Here is a 14,546-nt window from a genome sequence, read left to right on the forward strand (position 1 = left end):
CTCCGGCGTCGCACGTCGGGAGAGGGTTTTCGTACGGAGCGTCGACGCTGATTGGAGAAAAGAGGGCGGGGGCGGGGAAAGAAACCGCAAGACGCGCGCTCCGGATTGGCCGAGCCGGGGCGCCGAGCCGTTGACGTCCCCCGTCACGTGACGCGGGCGGCTCTTCTCTTTCTTCTTCCCTCCCCCCGCCCCTCCCTCCACCTGTTCCCGGCGCGTTGGATGCTGGAAGCCAAGATGGCGGCGGAGCTGGTGGAGGCGAAAGTGAGTGAGTGAAAGAGGAGAGGGAGGGAGGGGAGGGAGGGAGAGGAGAAGCGGGGGTCCGAAGGGGCGCCCCGTCCCCCCCTCACTGAGGTATGTTTTTTTTGGGGGGGGGGACCCTACGAATCTCTGCCACAGGGAGGGGCACCTGAGGAGGGAGGGGCGTGGCTAAAGGGGAGGGGCGGCCAGAAGCCCCGCCCCCTCGTCCCGAGGGAGGGGGCGGCCTCCCCACCCCCCTCCAGGGACGACCCCCCCTCACCAATCCCCCCCACTCTCCCATCTCCCCTCTCCCTCCCTTTCCCTGCTTTCCCACCCCCACCTTCAAGACAGCCCTCCCCTCCCCCCATGCCAGAGAAGACCCTCCCCATTTCCTCTCACCCCCCCAGGAGGGTCTGTTTGTTTGTTTACATGCCTTTTATCTCGCCCTCATGCCAGCCCTCCCTTTGGGGCACCTTATGACAGCCAGGAGGAGTTGCCACCAGCCCTGCAAGGTGGATTTTGGGGGGGACGGTTTGTTTGGAGCTGATTTCATCCTGATTGGTGTGTGTGTGTGTGTTGAAAGCAACAACAAAACAAAAACACAACAGCGGCTTCAACAACCCCCTATTGCAGCAAAGTGCAATCTCACGCAGGTCTTACTCAGAAGTAAGCCCCCCTTGGGTTCAGGGGGGTGGTGTTACTCGCTGGTTAAGTCGCCTGGAATAGCAGCTTGGCAATCGTATACAGTGGTACCTCGGGTTAAGTACTTAATTCGTTCCGGAGGTCCGTTCTTAACCTGAAACTGTTCTTAGCACCACTTTAGCTAATGGGGCCTCCTGCTGCTGCCGCGCCGCCGGAACACGATTTCTGTTCTCATCCTGAAGCAAAGTTCTTAACCCGAGGTACTATTTCTGGGTTAGCGGAGTCTGTAACCTGAAGCGTACATAACCTGAGGTACCACTGTACATGCCTAATTGGAAATCGCTGGACTTCTAGGTGAGGGTTGCAGCCTTCGCCTGCTGCGCAGCCAACACGGGCACCCACCGAGCGTGGCGGTACCTTTTAGAAAGTGAAACAGGTTTATTCTGCTTGAAGCACGTTTGTGAACTGGATTTGTCAGGTTTTGGCTCTCTCCTGACAGATATTTATTGTGCATACATGTGTGTGTGTGTGTTTATTTGTTAATTTGAAACCTTAGCTGTTTTAATGGAGGAGGGTGAATCTGAAACATTTAACAGATCAACACATCTCTTAGCCGTTCCCTTGTTTATCTTGTATATGCACGCATGTGGATAATAACAGAAAAAGCTATAAATGCATTTCTGTGGCACATAAGGACCTATGATCATGCCATGGCCCATCTAGTCCAGAATCCTATTTTCACAGTGGCCAACCACATGCCACGATGGGAGGCCTGAGTGCAACTGCAACTCTCCTCTACTTGAACTGGCATTCAGAGGTATACAGTTTGTGGTCATGGAGGTTGGGCATAGCTGTCATGGCTAGTAGATGCTGATAGCCTTATCTTCTATGTAATTAGACTCTTAAGTCACAAAACCACCTGCCAAAATGGAATTTCTGTGGGATACTTTAAGGCTCCTTCTCTGTGTGTTCTGTATTGTTGAACCATGCAGATCCAGTTGTGAAACCAATGGACACCGCAGATAGCAAGCAACGTCATGTATAGTGTGGGGTAGTGGTTAAGAGCGGTAGTCTCGTAATCTGGGGAACCGGGTTTGAGTCTCCGCTCCTCCACATGCAGCTGCTGGGTGACCTTGGGCTAGTCACACTTCTTTGAAGTCTCTCAGCCCCACTCACCTCACAGAGTGTTTGTTGTGGGGGAGGAAGGGAAAGGAGAAGGTTAGCCGCTTTGAGACTCCTTAAAGGGAGTGAAAGGCGGGATATCAAATCCAAACTCTTCTTCTTCTTCTTCTTCTTCTTCTTCTTCTTCTTCTTCTAGTGCTGCCATTTGTATTAATGATTGTACTTTTACTTTACAATAGTAGATCTGGCTTGTTTCGTGAATATTCAGAAACAAAGACTTTAGGGTAGTTAACTTCTTTGAGTGAATTTGGAATGGCTGGCTTCCAGTTTTTTTCAGTAAGCTGTGGACACAAACTGGGAAGTCTTCAGTTGAAACCTTTAATTTCCACGCACTTACGTATTTGTTACTTATTTAGAGCAGTGTTCCCCAACCTTGGGCCTCCAGCTGTTTTTGGACTACAACTCCCATCATCCCTCGCTAGCAAGACCAGTGGTCAAGGATGATGGGAATTGTAGTCCAAAAACAGCTGGAGGCCCAAGGTTGGGGAACACTGATTTAGAGCACTTTTATCTCTCCTGAAGACATCTGGCTTACTAGAAGTACATGTAAAAAGGATCTAGGGGTCTTGGTGGACCACAAGCTTAACATGAGTCTGCAGTGTGATGCAGCAGCAAAAAAAGCTAATGCCGTTCTAGGCTGCATCAACAGAAGTATAGTGTCTAGATCAAGGGAAGTCATAGTCCCACTCTATTCTGCCTTGGTCAGGCTACACTTGGAGTACTGTGTCTAATTCTGGGCACCACAATTTAAGAAGGAATGTGTGCAGAGGAGGGCAACCGAGGTGGTCAAGGGTCTGGAAACTAAGCCTTATGAGGAGCACTTGAAGGAGCTGGGTATGTTTAGCGTGGAAAAGAGGAAACTGAGGGGAGATATGATAGACATCTTCAAATATTTCAAGGGCTATCACACGGAGGAGGGAGCATGCTTGTTTTCTCTTGCTTTGGAGGGTAGAACTTGAACCAGTGGCTTCAAGTTGCAAGGAAGGAGATTCCGACTAAACGTTCGGGGGGAAAAACTTTCTGACAGTAAGAGCTGTTCAGCAGTGGAACAGACTCCCACGAGAAGTGGTGGACTCTCCTTCCTTGGAGGTCTTTAAGCAGAGGCTTGACAACCATATGTCAGGAGTGCTCTGATGGTGTTTCCTGCTTGGCAAGGGGTTGGACTCGATGGCCCTTGTGGTCTCTTCCAACTCTATGATTCTGTGATTCTACGGATGCTTTAGCCGAGATTCCTGCGTTACAGGGGGTTGGACTAGACGATCCTTTGGTCCCTTTCAACTCGTAAGATTCTTTGAGTCTATGAACCATATGAAGCTCCCAGAGCAGCATATAAATTTCAATAATAAGACAACCCCTGGCCTCAGACTCAGAATCTGATAGATAAAACACAAATGGGAAAGGAGTGTGCAAGGGGCCCTTTATCTCAGCTACAGTTAGTGTTAAGGCTGCAAGGAAAGTCTTGCTTCTGTCAGACCCAGCTCCCCAGCTCTAATAGGGGGGAAATGAGGCTAGCCCATCTCACAGGGCTGTTGTAAGGAGTACACCATCTTTTAGTGCTATGGCATTTTGGCACTCTATAAATGTTAATTATTATTGTAGCAAATGAATATCTGCAGTAGACTTGTCCAGTCTGATACGGACAGCAGCAGATTTTCTCAAACTGGTGTGCATGAGGTGCGACAGGCATCACTGTCTCCTTGCTCCCTTTTCCAACCCGAGGGCCTTCTGGGAAACCTTCCAAGAGCCACATGCCAATCGTGGGCAGAAGTGGGTGGAGCAATGAATGCAAATTACAGCTTTGTGCAGCAGGGTGCTTCCAGCACACTTTGCTCTATCCGTCATCCAGACAAAGCAAGAGGACACATTCCAGCCAGGCAAAGTCACTCCAGGCGGGTGCAAAGCAAAGGCTGGTGAGGGTATGTGGCCGGTGGAACGCTCCAAGGCCCAGCGACAGAGCCCTGGGATGGTTGGATTTGGCACTGAGGAATCCCACCTGCTGCCTCCACTGCCAAGTCCTTGCTTGCTTGCCTGCCTGCCTGCCAATCTATTGCTCTTGTCGTTTTTGCATGGGCTTCCCTTTGCTTGTGCTGTCCTGAGCGGCTGGAGCTTCGGTGGTGCAGCTGTGAAATGGTGGGGTTTGAAGCTTTGAGATTTTAAGGCAGTGGCTGTGAATCGTAATAAGCGGAGACCTACTTTTTAAATTAGTTGGAGCAGATAGGAGGCTTTGCTGCTGCTTCTTCTGTTGTTACCGTTAACCAATTTATATACCGCTTTTTAGACACAGATGATGTTCCACAATTTCAGTGCCTTAAAGAGATCTGCGCAGCATTGTCAAACCATAGTGTTTAGCCAAGCCTTCTGTTCAGCACAGGATCTGCAGAAACCTCCAGTGCCTCTCAAGTCAGCCTGTTCCTAATTTAACAACCCTTACTCTAAGAAGGTCCCCCTCATGTTCAGCCAAATCTGTTTCTTTCGTCTTCTGTAAAAGTCTTATCAGTATTTTTTTTTTTTAATCCCCGTATTAAAAGGGCAAAGCAAGTTGCTGGCTCTCATTATTTTTAGCATATGGAGGGCGCAACATTTGTTTGCTGCACCTGACTGCTGAGGATTACTTCACACATCTGATGAAGGGAGCCAGCAAAAATCCAGGCCACAATACCTCTTACGCCTCAAAGTCCTGCAATAATCATGGGATCATAGAATTGTAAATTTGGGGGCACCCTGAGAGTCATTTAGTGTAAGAATCCTGCCCACAACCATCCCTGGAACATTAGTATTGCAGTGAAGGGTTAGGTGGGTCAGCATCCTGAGACAGAAAGCATTTTTATTTGTTTATTTGCTGTGGGGGCAGGCATTGTAGCCCAAGGCTATCTCCTCACTTGGTTGCTGAGCTTAAATACAGTCGTACCTCGGAAGTCAAACGCCTTGCGACGTGAACGTTTTGGCTCCCGAACCCTGCAAAGTGAGTGTTCCGGTTTGCGAACGTTCTTTGGAACCCAAACGTCCGACGTGGGTTCCGCGGCTTCCGATTGGCCGCAGGAGCTTCCTGCGGCCAGTCAGAAAACACGCCTTGGTTCCCGAACATTTTGGAAGCCGAACGGACTTCCGGAACAGATTCCGTTCAACTTCCGAGGTGCCACTGTATTATGTTGCAGATGACGGATTATGTTGTTGGCGGAACACCTGCTTTGCATGCAGAAGGTTCTTGTCTGAAATCACGGAGGGCTGCTGTGTAGAGGGTCCTGAGCTACATGGGACCATTGGCTTGACCAGTAGAATAGACTCCCTCAGAAGGCGGTGGGCTATCCTTTGATGGAGGTTTGTAAACGGAGGTTGGATGGGCATCTGCCAGGGATTCTTTAGCCGTGATTCCTTCCTTTCAGATGACCCTTTAAAAGGTGCCTTCCAATCTGATTCTATCACTTTGTACCTCATGCACTTATCAGGGGTCAGCAAACTTTTTCAGCAGGGGGCCGGTCCACTGTCCCTCAGACCTTGTGGGGGGCCGGACTATATTTTGGGGAAAAAATATGAACGAATTCCTATGCCCCACAAATCACCCAGAGATGCATTTTAAATGAAAGGACACATTCTACTCATGTAAAAACACACTGATTCCCGGACCGTCCGCGGGCCGGATTGAGAAGGCGATTGGGCTGGATCCGGCCCCCAGGCCTTTGTTTGCCAACCCATGTCTTAGCTGCTGTGCTGCACCAGCTTTCAGCTTTTGTTTTTGATGCTTTAAGAGTGAGGGTGGAGGTAAAGGTAAAGGAACCCCTGACCATTAGGTCCAGTTGTGGCCGACTCTGGGGTTGTGATGCTCATCTCGCTTTATTGGCCGAGGGAGCCGGCGTACAGCTTCTGGGTCATGTGGCCAGCATGACTAAGCCGCTTCTGGCGAACCAGAGCAGTGCACGGAAACGCCGTTTACCTTCCTGCCGCAGTGGTACCTATTTATCTACTTGCACTTTGACGTGCTTTTGAACTACTAGGTTGGCAGGAGCAGGGACCGAGCAACGGGAGCTCACCCCGTCGCGGGGATTCGAACCGCCGACCTTCCGATTGGCAAGCCCTAGTCTCTGTGGTTTAACCCACAGCTCCATCCTTGTCCCTTACGAGGGTGCAGGTAACAACCCCTATATAAATGGGCATTTTCTGCTGCTAGTATCATCGAATGGCCTTCCCTCTGCCATATGTGAAGGAACATAGGCAGCTGACTTAAGATTAAGAGTCAGTCCTTGGTTAGTCTAGCTCAGTATTGTCTACACTGAGTGGCAGCAGCTCTGTAGGGTTGCAGACATGAGGCAGAGGCAGCAGCCCTCAGCTGCTTTACACATCTCGTGAAGTTTTTGCTTAGGCTTTCCCTGTTTTAGGTGCATGGTTCCCTTGAATAATTTGCTTTTATATGTTTTAAATGCTGCTTTACTGCTTTTAGACTCTGTTTTTAAAATATAATATTTGGAGTGTTTTGGACTAGAGATTTTTGAAACCTTAAGAGGTTTAAGGTAAAGGTACCCCTGCCCGTACGGGCCAGTCGTGTCCGACTCTAGGGTTGTGCGCCCATCTCACTTAAGAGGCCGGGGGCCAGCGCTGTCCGAAGACACTTCTGGGTCACGTGGCCAGCGTGACGAAGCTGCTCTGGCGAGCCAGCGCAGCACACGGAAACGCCGTTTACCTTCCCGCTAGTAAGCGGTTCCTATTTATCTACTTGCACCCGGGGGTGCTTTCGAACTGCTAGGTTGGCAGGCGCTGGGACCGAGCAACGGGAGCTCACCCCGCCGCGGGGATTCGAACCGCTGACCTGACGATTGGCAAGTCCTAGGCGCTGAGGTTTTACCCACAGCGCCACCCGCGTCCCTTAAGAGGTTTATAAACTCTTTAAAACAAACAAACCAGTTTCAGAGATCACTCTTGCGTCCTTTCCCATTCAGCGTTTGCAATTCAGGCTGCAGAAATAGTCCCAAGTTCTGAGTTGCATTCTTTAAGTTGGTTTCACGTCTTTGGTCTTTGATGGGCCGCCAAGGTGGCATCTTCAGGATCTGCAGAGAGAGTTGTTTTCGTGACTTTCAAGTGATCAGTTGCCCCCCACTCTGGCTTGCCACTGTGTTTGTGGTTGGCATGTGCAAGTTGTGACTCAGCTGCCTGCCATCCATGTGTGGCAAGCACACACACCCCCCGCTGCCGCCCCCAGTGCTTGATAAACCTGGTTTCGCTCCCAGGCTGCAAAACAAGAAGGACCGTTGAGTCCTTGGCAGGTTCTGCTTGCTGGAGGTGGGCTGCAATTTGGCTTCCTGGTCCACATGCTGTGTTGTTTTAACCAGCGAAATATCTTCCCGTTGTAAGTGCTGGAGCGCTGACTGTATTCCTTCACTTGCCCTCCTTGCTGCTTTGGTAACTCCGTTGTGCACTGGAGAGTGGAGGGTACAGTTGGCAGATGCCCCTGGTGTTGCTCTTGTGAAAGAACAACACCGGCAGACGTCTGAAGCACCGACAAAGGGGGATTTGCTGCACCAGCCCTACTCCGAGTAGAGCCATTGGCATGGATGAACTTTGGCCTGTTAACTTCAGTGGGTCTAGCAACCCATAACTTGGTGGTAGGGACCCTGCTTTGCATGCGGTATGGTCCAGATTTCAGCCCCCACTCTCTTCAGTTAAAAGCAGCAGTGAGCTGGTGATGCAGATGATGCTTAAATGTCTGATATCGAAGTACAGTGGTACCTTGGGTTACAGACGCTTCAGGTTACGTACGCTTCAGGTTACAGACTCCGCCAACCCAGAAATAGTACCTCAGGTTAAGAACTTTGCTTCAGGATGAGAACAGAAATCGTGCTCCAGTGGCTCTCTGGCAGCAGGAGGCCCCATTAACTAAAGTGGTGCTTCAGGTTAAGAACGGACCTCCGGAACGAATTAAGTACTTAACCCGAGGTACCACTGTAGAATGTTAGATTACTGCAACACATTGTACGTAGGGCTGCATCTGAAGACGGTTCGGAAACTTCTGCTGGTGTAGAATTCCTCGGGGCTCACTGGGGCAAGATGGTTTCAGCATGTTATACCTGCCCTGGCCTGATTGCACTGGCTGCTGATTAGTTCTGGACCCAGTTCAAAGTGCTGACCTATAAAGCCTTAAGTGGAGCAGGACCACAATACCTCAAGGGCCGCCTCTTACCATATGAACCCACCCGGATCCTGAGATCATTTTGTGAGGCCCTTCTTTGTGTGCCTCCGCCACGAGAGGTGCAGAGGGTGGCAACATGAGAACGGGGTCTTTTCTGCAGTGGCTCCCCGTCTGTGGAATGCTCTCCCCAGGGCCTTCATTATGCACCTTTAGGTGCCAGGTGAAAACATTCCCCTGCAGCCAGGCCTTTGGCTAATTAGCAATCCAGTGCCCTTTTAAAATGTTCTGTGGAGGCGGGGATTATTGGTTCGTCGTTATTCTTATTTTTACTATGCATTTTGTGGTTTCGATGCTGTAATTTTATATTACGAGCACTGCCCTGAGATCTGCGGGTGAAGGGCTGCGTACAAATTGAATAAATAAGAATTTCCTTGCTGGCTCAGGCCAAAGACCCATCGAGCCCAACGTCCTGTCCTCACAGTGACCAATCAGATGCCACCCCCTAGGATGCCAACAAACAGAACTTGAGGGTGGCAGCGGCAGCAGCAGCAATTCTCCCTCTTGAGATTTCCTGCGACTGGCATTCATATGCATACATACGTACATACAAGTCATCACGGCTGGTAGAGGAAAGAGAGAGGTCATAGAATCAGAGTTGGAAGGGGTCATCTAGTCAAACCCACTGCAATGCAGGAATCTTTCATCCAATGTGAGGCTCGAACCCCACAATCTTCAGATTAAGAGTCCCGTGGTGCATGCCAGATAGATCTTCATCCTCCTTCACGAATTTGTTGTTGGCTATTGTGGGAAACGAGGAGCTGTGGCCCAGAGGGGCTGTTTTCCCTTGTGGTTTCCAGTGGCATTCATTGGATCATCAACTTGTAGATCTGGAAGGGACCCTGAGGATCATATTTCATATTGAAATACAGTGGTACCTCGTGTTAAGTACTTAATTCGTTCCGGAGGTCCGTTCTCAACCTGAAACTGTTCTTAACCTGAAGCACCCCTTTAGCTAATGGGGCCTCCTGCTGCTGCCGCACCGCTGCTGCGCAATTTCCGTTCTCATCCTGAAGCAAAGTTCTTAACCCGAGGTAATATTTCTGGGTTAGCGGAGTCTGTAATCTGAAGCGCCTGTAACCGGAAGCATCTGTAACCTGAGGTACCACTGTACTGCTCCTCAGTGAAGCCAAACTTAGATTCACGAAATGCAATGCAGGAGTATGCAGCTGTCTCATACGGGGATTGAACCTGCGGCCTTGGTGTTATCAGCACCACGTTCTCACCAACCAGAGGCTTGGAGCGACTGGAATGAGAAAGAGTCCATTTGCTCCCAGGGCTGTTTTTCAAGCTGCGGTTGCCTGGGAAACCGTAGCACACCCAAGCTTTAACTTGGGTAGGCAATGAAGAAGAAGAAGAGTTTGGATTTGATATCCCGCCTTTCACTCCCTTTAAGGAGTCTCAAAGTGGCTAACATTCTCTTTTCCCTTCCTCCCCCACAACAAACACTCTGTGAGGTGAGTGGGGCTGAGAGACTTCAGAGAAGTGTGACTGGCCCAAGGTCACCCAGCAGCTGCAGGTGGAGGAGCGGGGAATCGAACCCGGTTCCCCAGATTACCAGACGACCGCTCTTAACCACTACACCACACTGGTTCACTGAATGTGCACGCATGAGGGTGTTGACGATGGTTGGCCAACGGGCAATTCCGCCCTCTGTTTTTCCTTGGTTTCCTCAACCCAGGAGCTTGCCACTTACCATGTGTAAGGCTCGTCCCCAGTTTGGTTTGGCAGGAGCAAGGTCTGGGCAGGGCCAGCCCACCCATGAGGCAAAGTGCAGCAAGCGCTTCAGGTGGCAGGATCCATGGGGGTAGCAGATCCCGAAGTGTATCTGTATTCCCCCCTCATTCCTGATCTTCACTCACCCCTTCTCCCACACCCATTTTCTGGTTTGCCTCGGGTGCCAAAATCCCTTGGGCTGGATCTGGAGTGAGGTTATCACCCTATGCCAGCTGTTCTACCACAGAGGCTGGATTTTTGGCCACAAGGGCGTGAGCGTCAAGGGGGCAGTAAGCCACTGGAATGCAGATGCACCACCCACTGACCTTTGGGACCTGCGCTAACGCTTAAAAGCAGGAAAAAGTTCTGGAATTCCACCGTGTGCTTTTTGAACTCGTTTCCATGAGGGCAAGCGACTTGGTTTCGTTGAAATAGAGGCAGGGGTAAACATACAGTGCTGGAATGACTCTCCACCACCAGACACGCACGTGTTTGCTTGTGGGTAGCAAGATGTAACTGGTGTGGGGTGAGAGGAAGGGTGTTTTCTTTCCCGCTTTGCGCGGATCAGCTTCCAATAGCCCTGCCTCCATTGCCTTGTGATGGTGGGGCATCTCCGTGAAGTGGGGAGGTCCCGGGGGTTGTGGGTGCCTTCCCCAAACCTGATTGGCCCCAGCGAGAAGGAGTTTGTTGGAGCGAATGCATGCTCACCTTGATCCAACCCACTCTGTCCTTTGTAACATTGTGCATGGCACAGAGCAGAGAGGCAGAGGGCGACTGGGTGTAAGGTAGCTTCTGAAGTTCCTGCTTAAATCAGCCTTTCATTCGGAACCATAAGGACTAGAATCTTCGTTCATTTCAGAGAGAAGGATTGGAGCACTGTGTAGAGAGTGTGTTGCATTGCGTACATATTCAGAAAGCCACTGCCAATCAGTGTTGACAATGCTGGTCTACGTGGACAAATGGTTTGACTCCTAAGCAGTGCTTTTTTTCTAAAAAAAATGTTTAGGGGTACTCTTAATTTCCTTCTCATATTGCAATACTGCCCCTCAATGAGGCCAAACTTAGATTCACAAAATGTTTAGGGGTATGCGTTCCCCTGCGTCCCCCCAGAAAAAAGCACTGCTCTTAAGTACTGACGGACAATCGTTCCTATACAGTGGTACCTCGGGTTACATACGCTTCAGGTTACAGACTCCGCTAACCCAGAAATAGTGCTTCAGGTTAAGAACTTTGCTTCAGGATGAGAACAGAAATCATGTTCCGGCGGCGTGGCAGTAGCAGGAGGCCCCATTAGCTAAAGTGGTGCTTCAGGTTAAGAACAGTTTCAGGTTAAGTACGGACCTCTAGAATGAATTAAGTACTTAACCCGAGGTACCACTGTATTTTGAATGTGGGCAGCTCTGTATTTGCAGAAAACACAGAAGAATAAAGAGAACATACGACCTTTTTGTTATAACCATGATACTTGACCCTAAACGCTTTCCCCATATGGTCTGTTCTGTGGCATAAAATTGGGGGGGGGGGGTGTAAATAAATGTATAATGGTCTTTGCAAATGTATAATAATGCTATAACCACAATACATTTGTAATGGTATTCAGAATAAATACAGCCATGGGCAAAGCAGCACGGCAAGAGGAAGGCTGGTTAATAACTCCTTCCTTGAGTTGGGGTTACCTAAGCCAGATCTTGGGGTACGTTTGCTGCCAGCCCCGTAAACGGTGCTTTGATTTACTCGCTATCTTTGACTTCAAATGTCTCTCTGTCTGTCTGCCTGCCTGCCCTCCCTCTCCGCCCGCAGAACATGGTGATGAGTTTCCGAGTCTCGGACCTCCAGATGTTGCTCGGGTTCGTCGGCCGAAGCAAGAGCGGCTTGAAACACGAACTGGTGACCCGGGCCTTGCAGCTGGTCCAGTTTGACTGCAGCCCGGAACTCTTCAAGAAGATCAAGGAGATTTACGAGACGCGCTACGCCAAGCTCTCCGATGCAGGGCAGATTCCGCAGCAACAACAGCAGCAGCAGCAGGCGCCCCAGCACAGACCTCCCCAGGAAACCCTCTCCATCCATTCCTCCTACGACCGCAGCAGCAACGCGGTGGCCAGGACTGCTCTCTCCACCGCCAACATTGACTATCCCTCCCTCTACGGGAAGTACTTAAACGGACTGGGGCGGTTACCTGTCAAACCGGCAAAACCCGAGGTTCAGCTGGTCAAACTCCCCTTCTACAGCATTTTGGACGAACTCCTGAAGCCCACCGAGCTCGGTGAGTTGGGTGGGCGGGATTGGGATGGCCCTGGATGGCTGGGATGTTGCCTCGTCCCACATCTGCAGGTGGCCGGTTTGCTCATGGCAGCTGGCTTCTTCTTCTGCTTGCGTGCACAGGCCCTAACCCAGGGGTCAGCAAACTTTTTCAGCAGGGGGCCGGTCCACTGTCCCTCAGACCTTGTGGGGGGCCGGACTGTATTTTGAAAAAAAACAAATGAACGAATTCCTATGCCCCACAAATAACCCAGAGATGCATTTTAAATAAAAGCACACATTCTACTCGTGTAAAAACACCAGGCAGGCCCCACAAATAACCCAGAGATGCATTTTAAATAAAAGGGCACATTCTACTCATGTAAAAACATCAGGCAGGCCCCACAAATAACCCAGAGATGCATTTTAAATAAAAGGGCACATTCTACTCATGTATAAACACTCTGATTCCTGGACCGTCCATGAGCCGGATTTAGAAGGTGGTTGGGCCAGATCCGGCCCCCAGGCCTTTGTTTCCCTACCCATGCCCTAACCCTTACTGTCTGAAAACTTACAGCATTAGTAACTCAGATATATAACCTAGGCTCCAACTGGCTCCTTCAACCAAGGTTACGGTTGCCAAAACGGAATGTCTAGTTGCCGTTTTGGGGCAAGATGGCTCTAAAGTTTTATTTTTCAAGTGATGGACTGGACTGTGATTGATTATCAGTTAAAATACCTGGCTCGTTCAGATTGCAGCCTCGTTGAAGAGCTTTGAGAACTGAAAGAAGAAAAGTCACTCGATCCAGGGACATTCCGCTTATATATTGGCCTATTCCGACCTCTTTTTCTTAATGGTGACATGGACCATTTGTAACGTAGGAATGTTCTTCACAACTGTGAGCAGGGCAGTGGGGTGGGGTAAGCGAAAACCAGCGAAAACAATTAATTATAACGTCGTTCCGTGCTCTTGGGCTGCACAGGCAAAGCATTTTGGTTCCTGAAATTTGTTTCAGTTGTACAGATAAAATAGAACGGATAGAATTCTACAGGGTGTGGTGTTAGTGTGTGAAAGCAGTCCAAATCCAATGATCCCCAGATAGTGGAGATGTCAGACGCCATCCTGGCACCCAGGTATCTTCACTCTGTTGCAAGCGGTCGAAAGCCAGGTTCAAAATGGCTAATTTCGAACGCTGCTTGGGGAGCTGTAACCAGTCAGTATAGTAAAAATCTTACCTAGATGGACCCAGTGGTTTGGCTCGGTGTTAGGCAGCGTCCTGTGTCCCTAAACACCAGTGGTTAATCACCTTTGGTCTTGAACACTAATCGCAATATCCTTGGAAGACAGAAAGACATGATAGACTTTCGTAGAACCATAGAATTGTATGGTTGGAAGGAACCCCAAGAGCATATCAATTACCCATTCTGCATATCAAAGGTAAACTGGTCATGTAGAAAATCTACATGTGGGGCAGAAGCCTAGCACTGAAACCTTAACCCTGATCGGCTATTTTTCTACATGCGAGGAAGCTACTTGCCTGCCCGCCCCCTGTGGGGGTTATTCAAAACTCAAGCTGCGGAGTTAAGAAGGGACTGCGTTTTATTTCTGAACCGCCACTTTTCAGGTACGCAACCTTCCCAACGCAGTTTACAATATTTCAGAAATGATACAGGGTCCCTTGTCCCCCCACTTCCAGTGCTCAGAGGAGAGTGCCTCTGTGTATATGTACAAAATGGCAACGCACACACGAGGGAGGGATCAGCAGGTTTGTGCAAAAACCGTTTTTGCAAAAGTGCAAAAAGTCCGAAGGAGGAGCCCAAGAGCCATTTAATGTAGCTTGTCCTTCATTGGCGGTTTAAATATGAGATTGGGGATTATGAGGATTATATATGAGATTGATTTGGCTCATGTGCTAGGCACATTGTCCCTAAAACCATATTGGGTGGTGCAACATAGTGGTTGCAGGGCCCGGCTTTTAATCTGCTGCCCCTGGTTCTTGCTCTTGACATGATTTGAATCGTAGAATCATAGCATCATAGAGTTGGAAGGGACCACAAGGATCATCTAGCCCAACCCTCTGCAACGCAGGAATCTTTCGCCCTAAACGGCCTCGGTCCAGTATATCTGAAGGAGCGTCTCCACCCCCATCGTTCTACCCGGACACTGAGGTCCAGTGCTGAGGGCCTTCTGGTGGTTCCCTCACTGCGAGAAGCCAAGTTACAGGGAACCAGGCAGAGGGCCTTCTCGGTGGTGGCACCCGCCCTGTGGAACACCCTCCCACCAGATGTCAAAGAGAACAACAGCTACCAGACTTTTAGAAGACATCTGAAGGCAGCCCTGTTTAGGGAAGCTTTT

At 49.8% G+C, this 14,546-nt stretch overlaps 1 protein-coding gene across 3 annotated transcripts in view; it reads left to right on the plus strand.

Annotated features, from left to right (window-relative positions):
• The first annotated feature begins 190 nt into the window (after positions 1-190).
• PIAS4 (protein inhibitor of activated STAT 4) overlaps positions 191-14,546 on the plus strand; it is a 35,166-nt gene continuing 20,810 nt past the window's right edge. Inside the window, exons 1-2 of one of the 3 annotated variants that reach the window (XM_080989008.1) lie at positions 191-265; positions 11,753-12,215. In XM_080989008.1, the coding sequence (XP_080845134.1) occupies positions 11,756-12,215 (460 nt within the window). In that variant the 5' untranslated portion in view covers positions 191-265; positions 11,753-11,755. Of the gene's footprint in view, positions 266-8,673; positions 8,820-11,752; positions 12,216-14,546 lie in introns of those variants that run through there. The other 2 variants (XM_080989007.1, XM_080989009.1) reach the window with 2 other exon arrangements.

Source organism: Podarcis pityusensis, assembly GCF_964106645.2.
Source record: "Podarcis pityusensis genome assembly, chromosome: 18".
NCBI classification, from domain to species: domain Eukaryota; kingdom Metazoa; phylum Chordata; class Lepidosauria; order Squamata; family Lacertidae; genus Podarcis; species Podarcis pityusensis.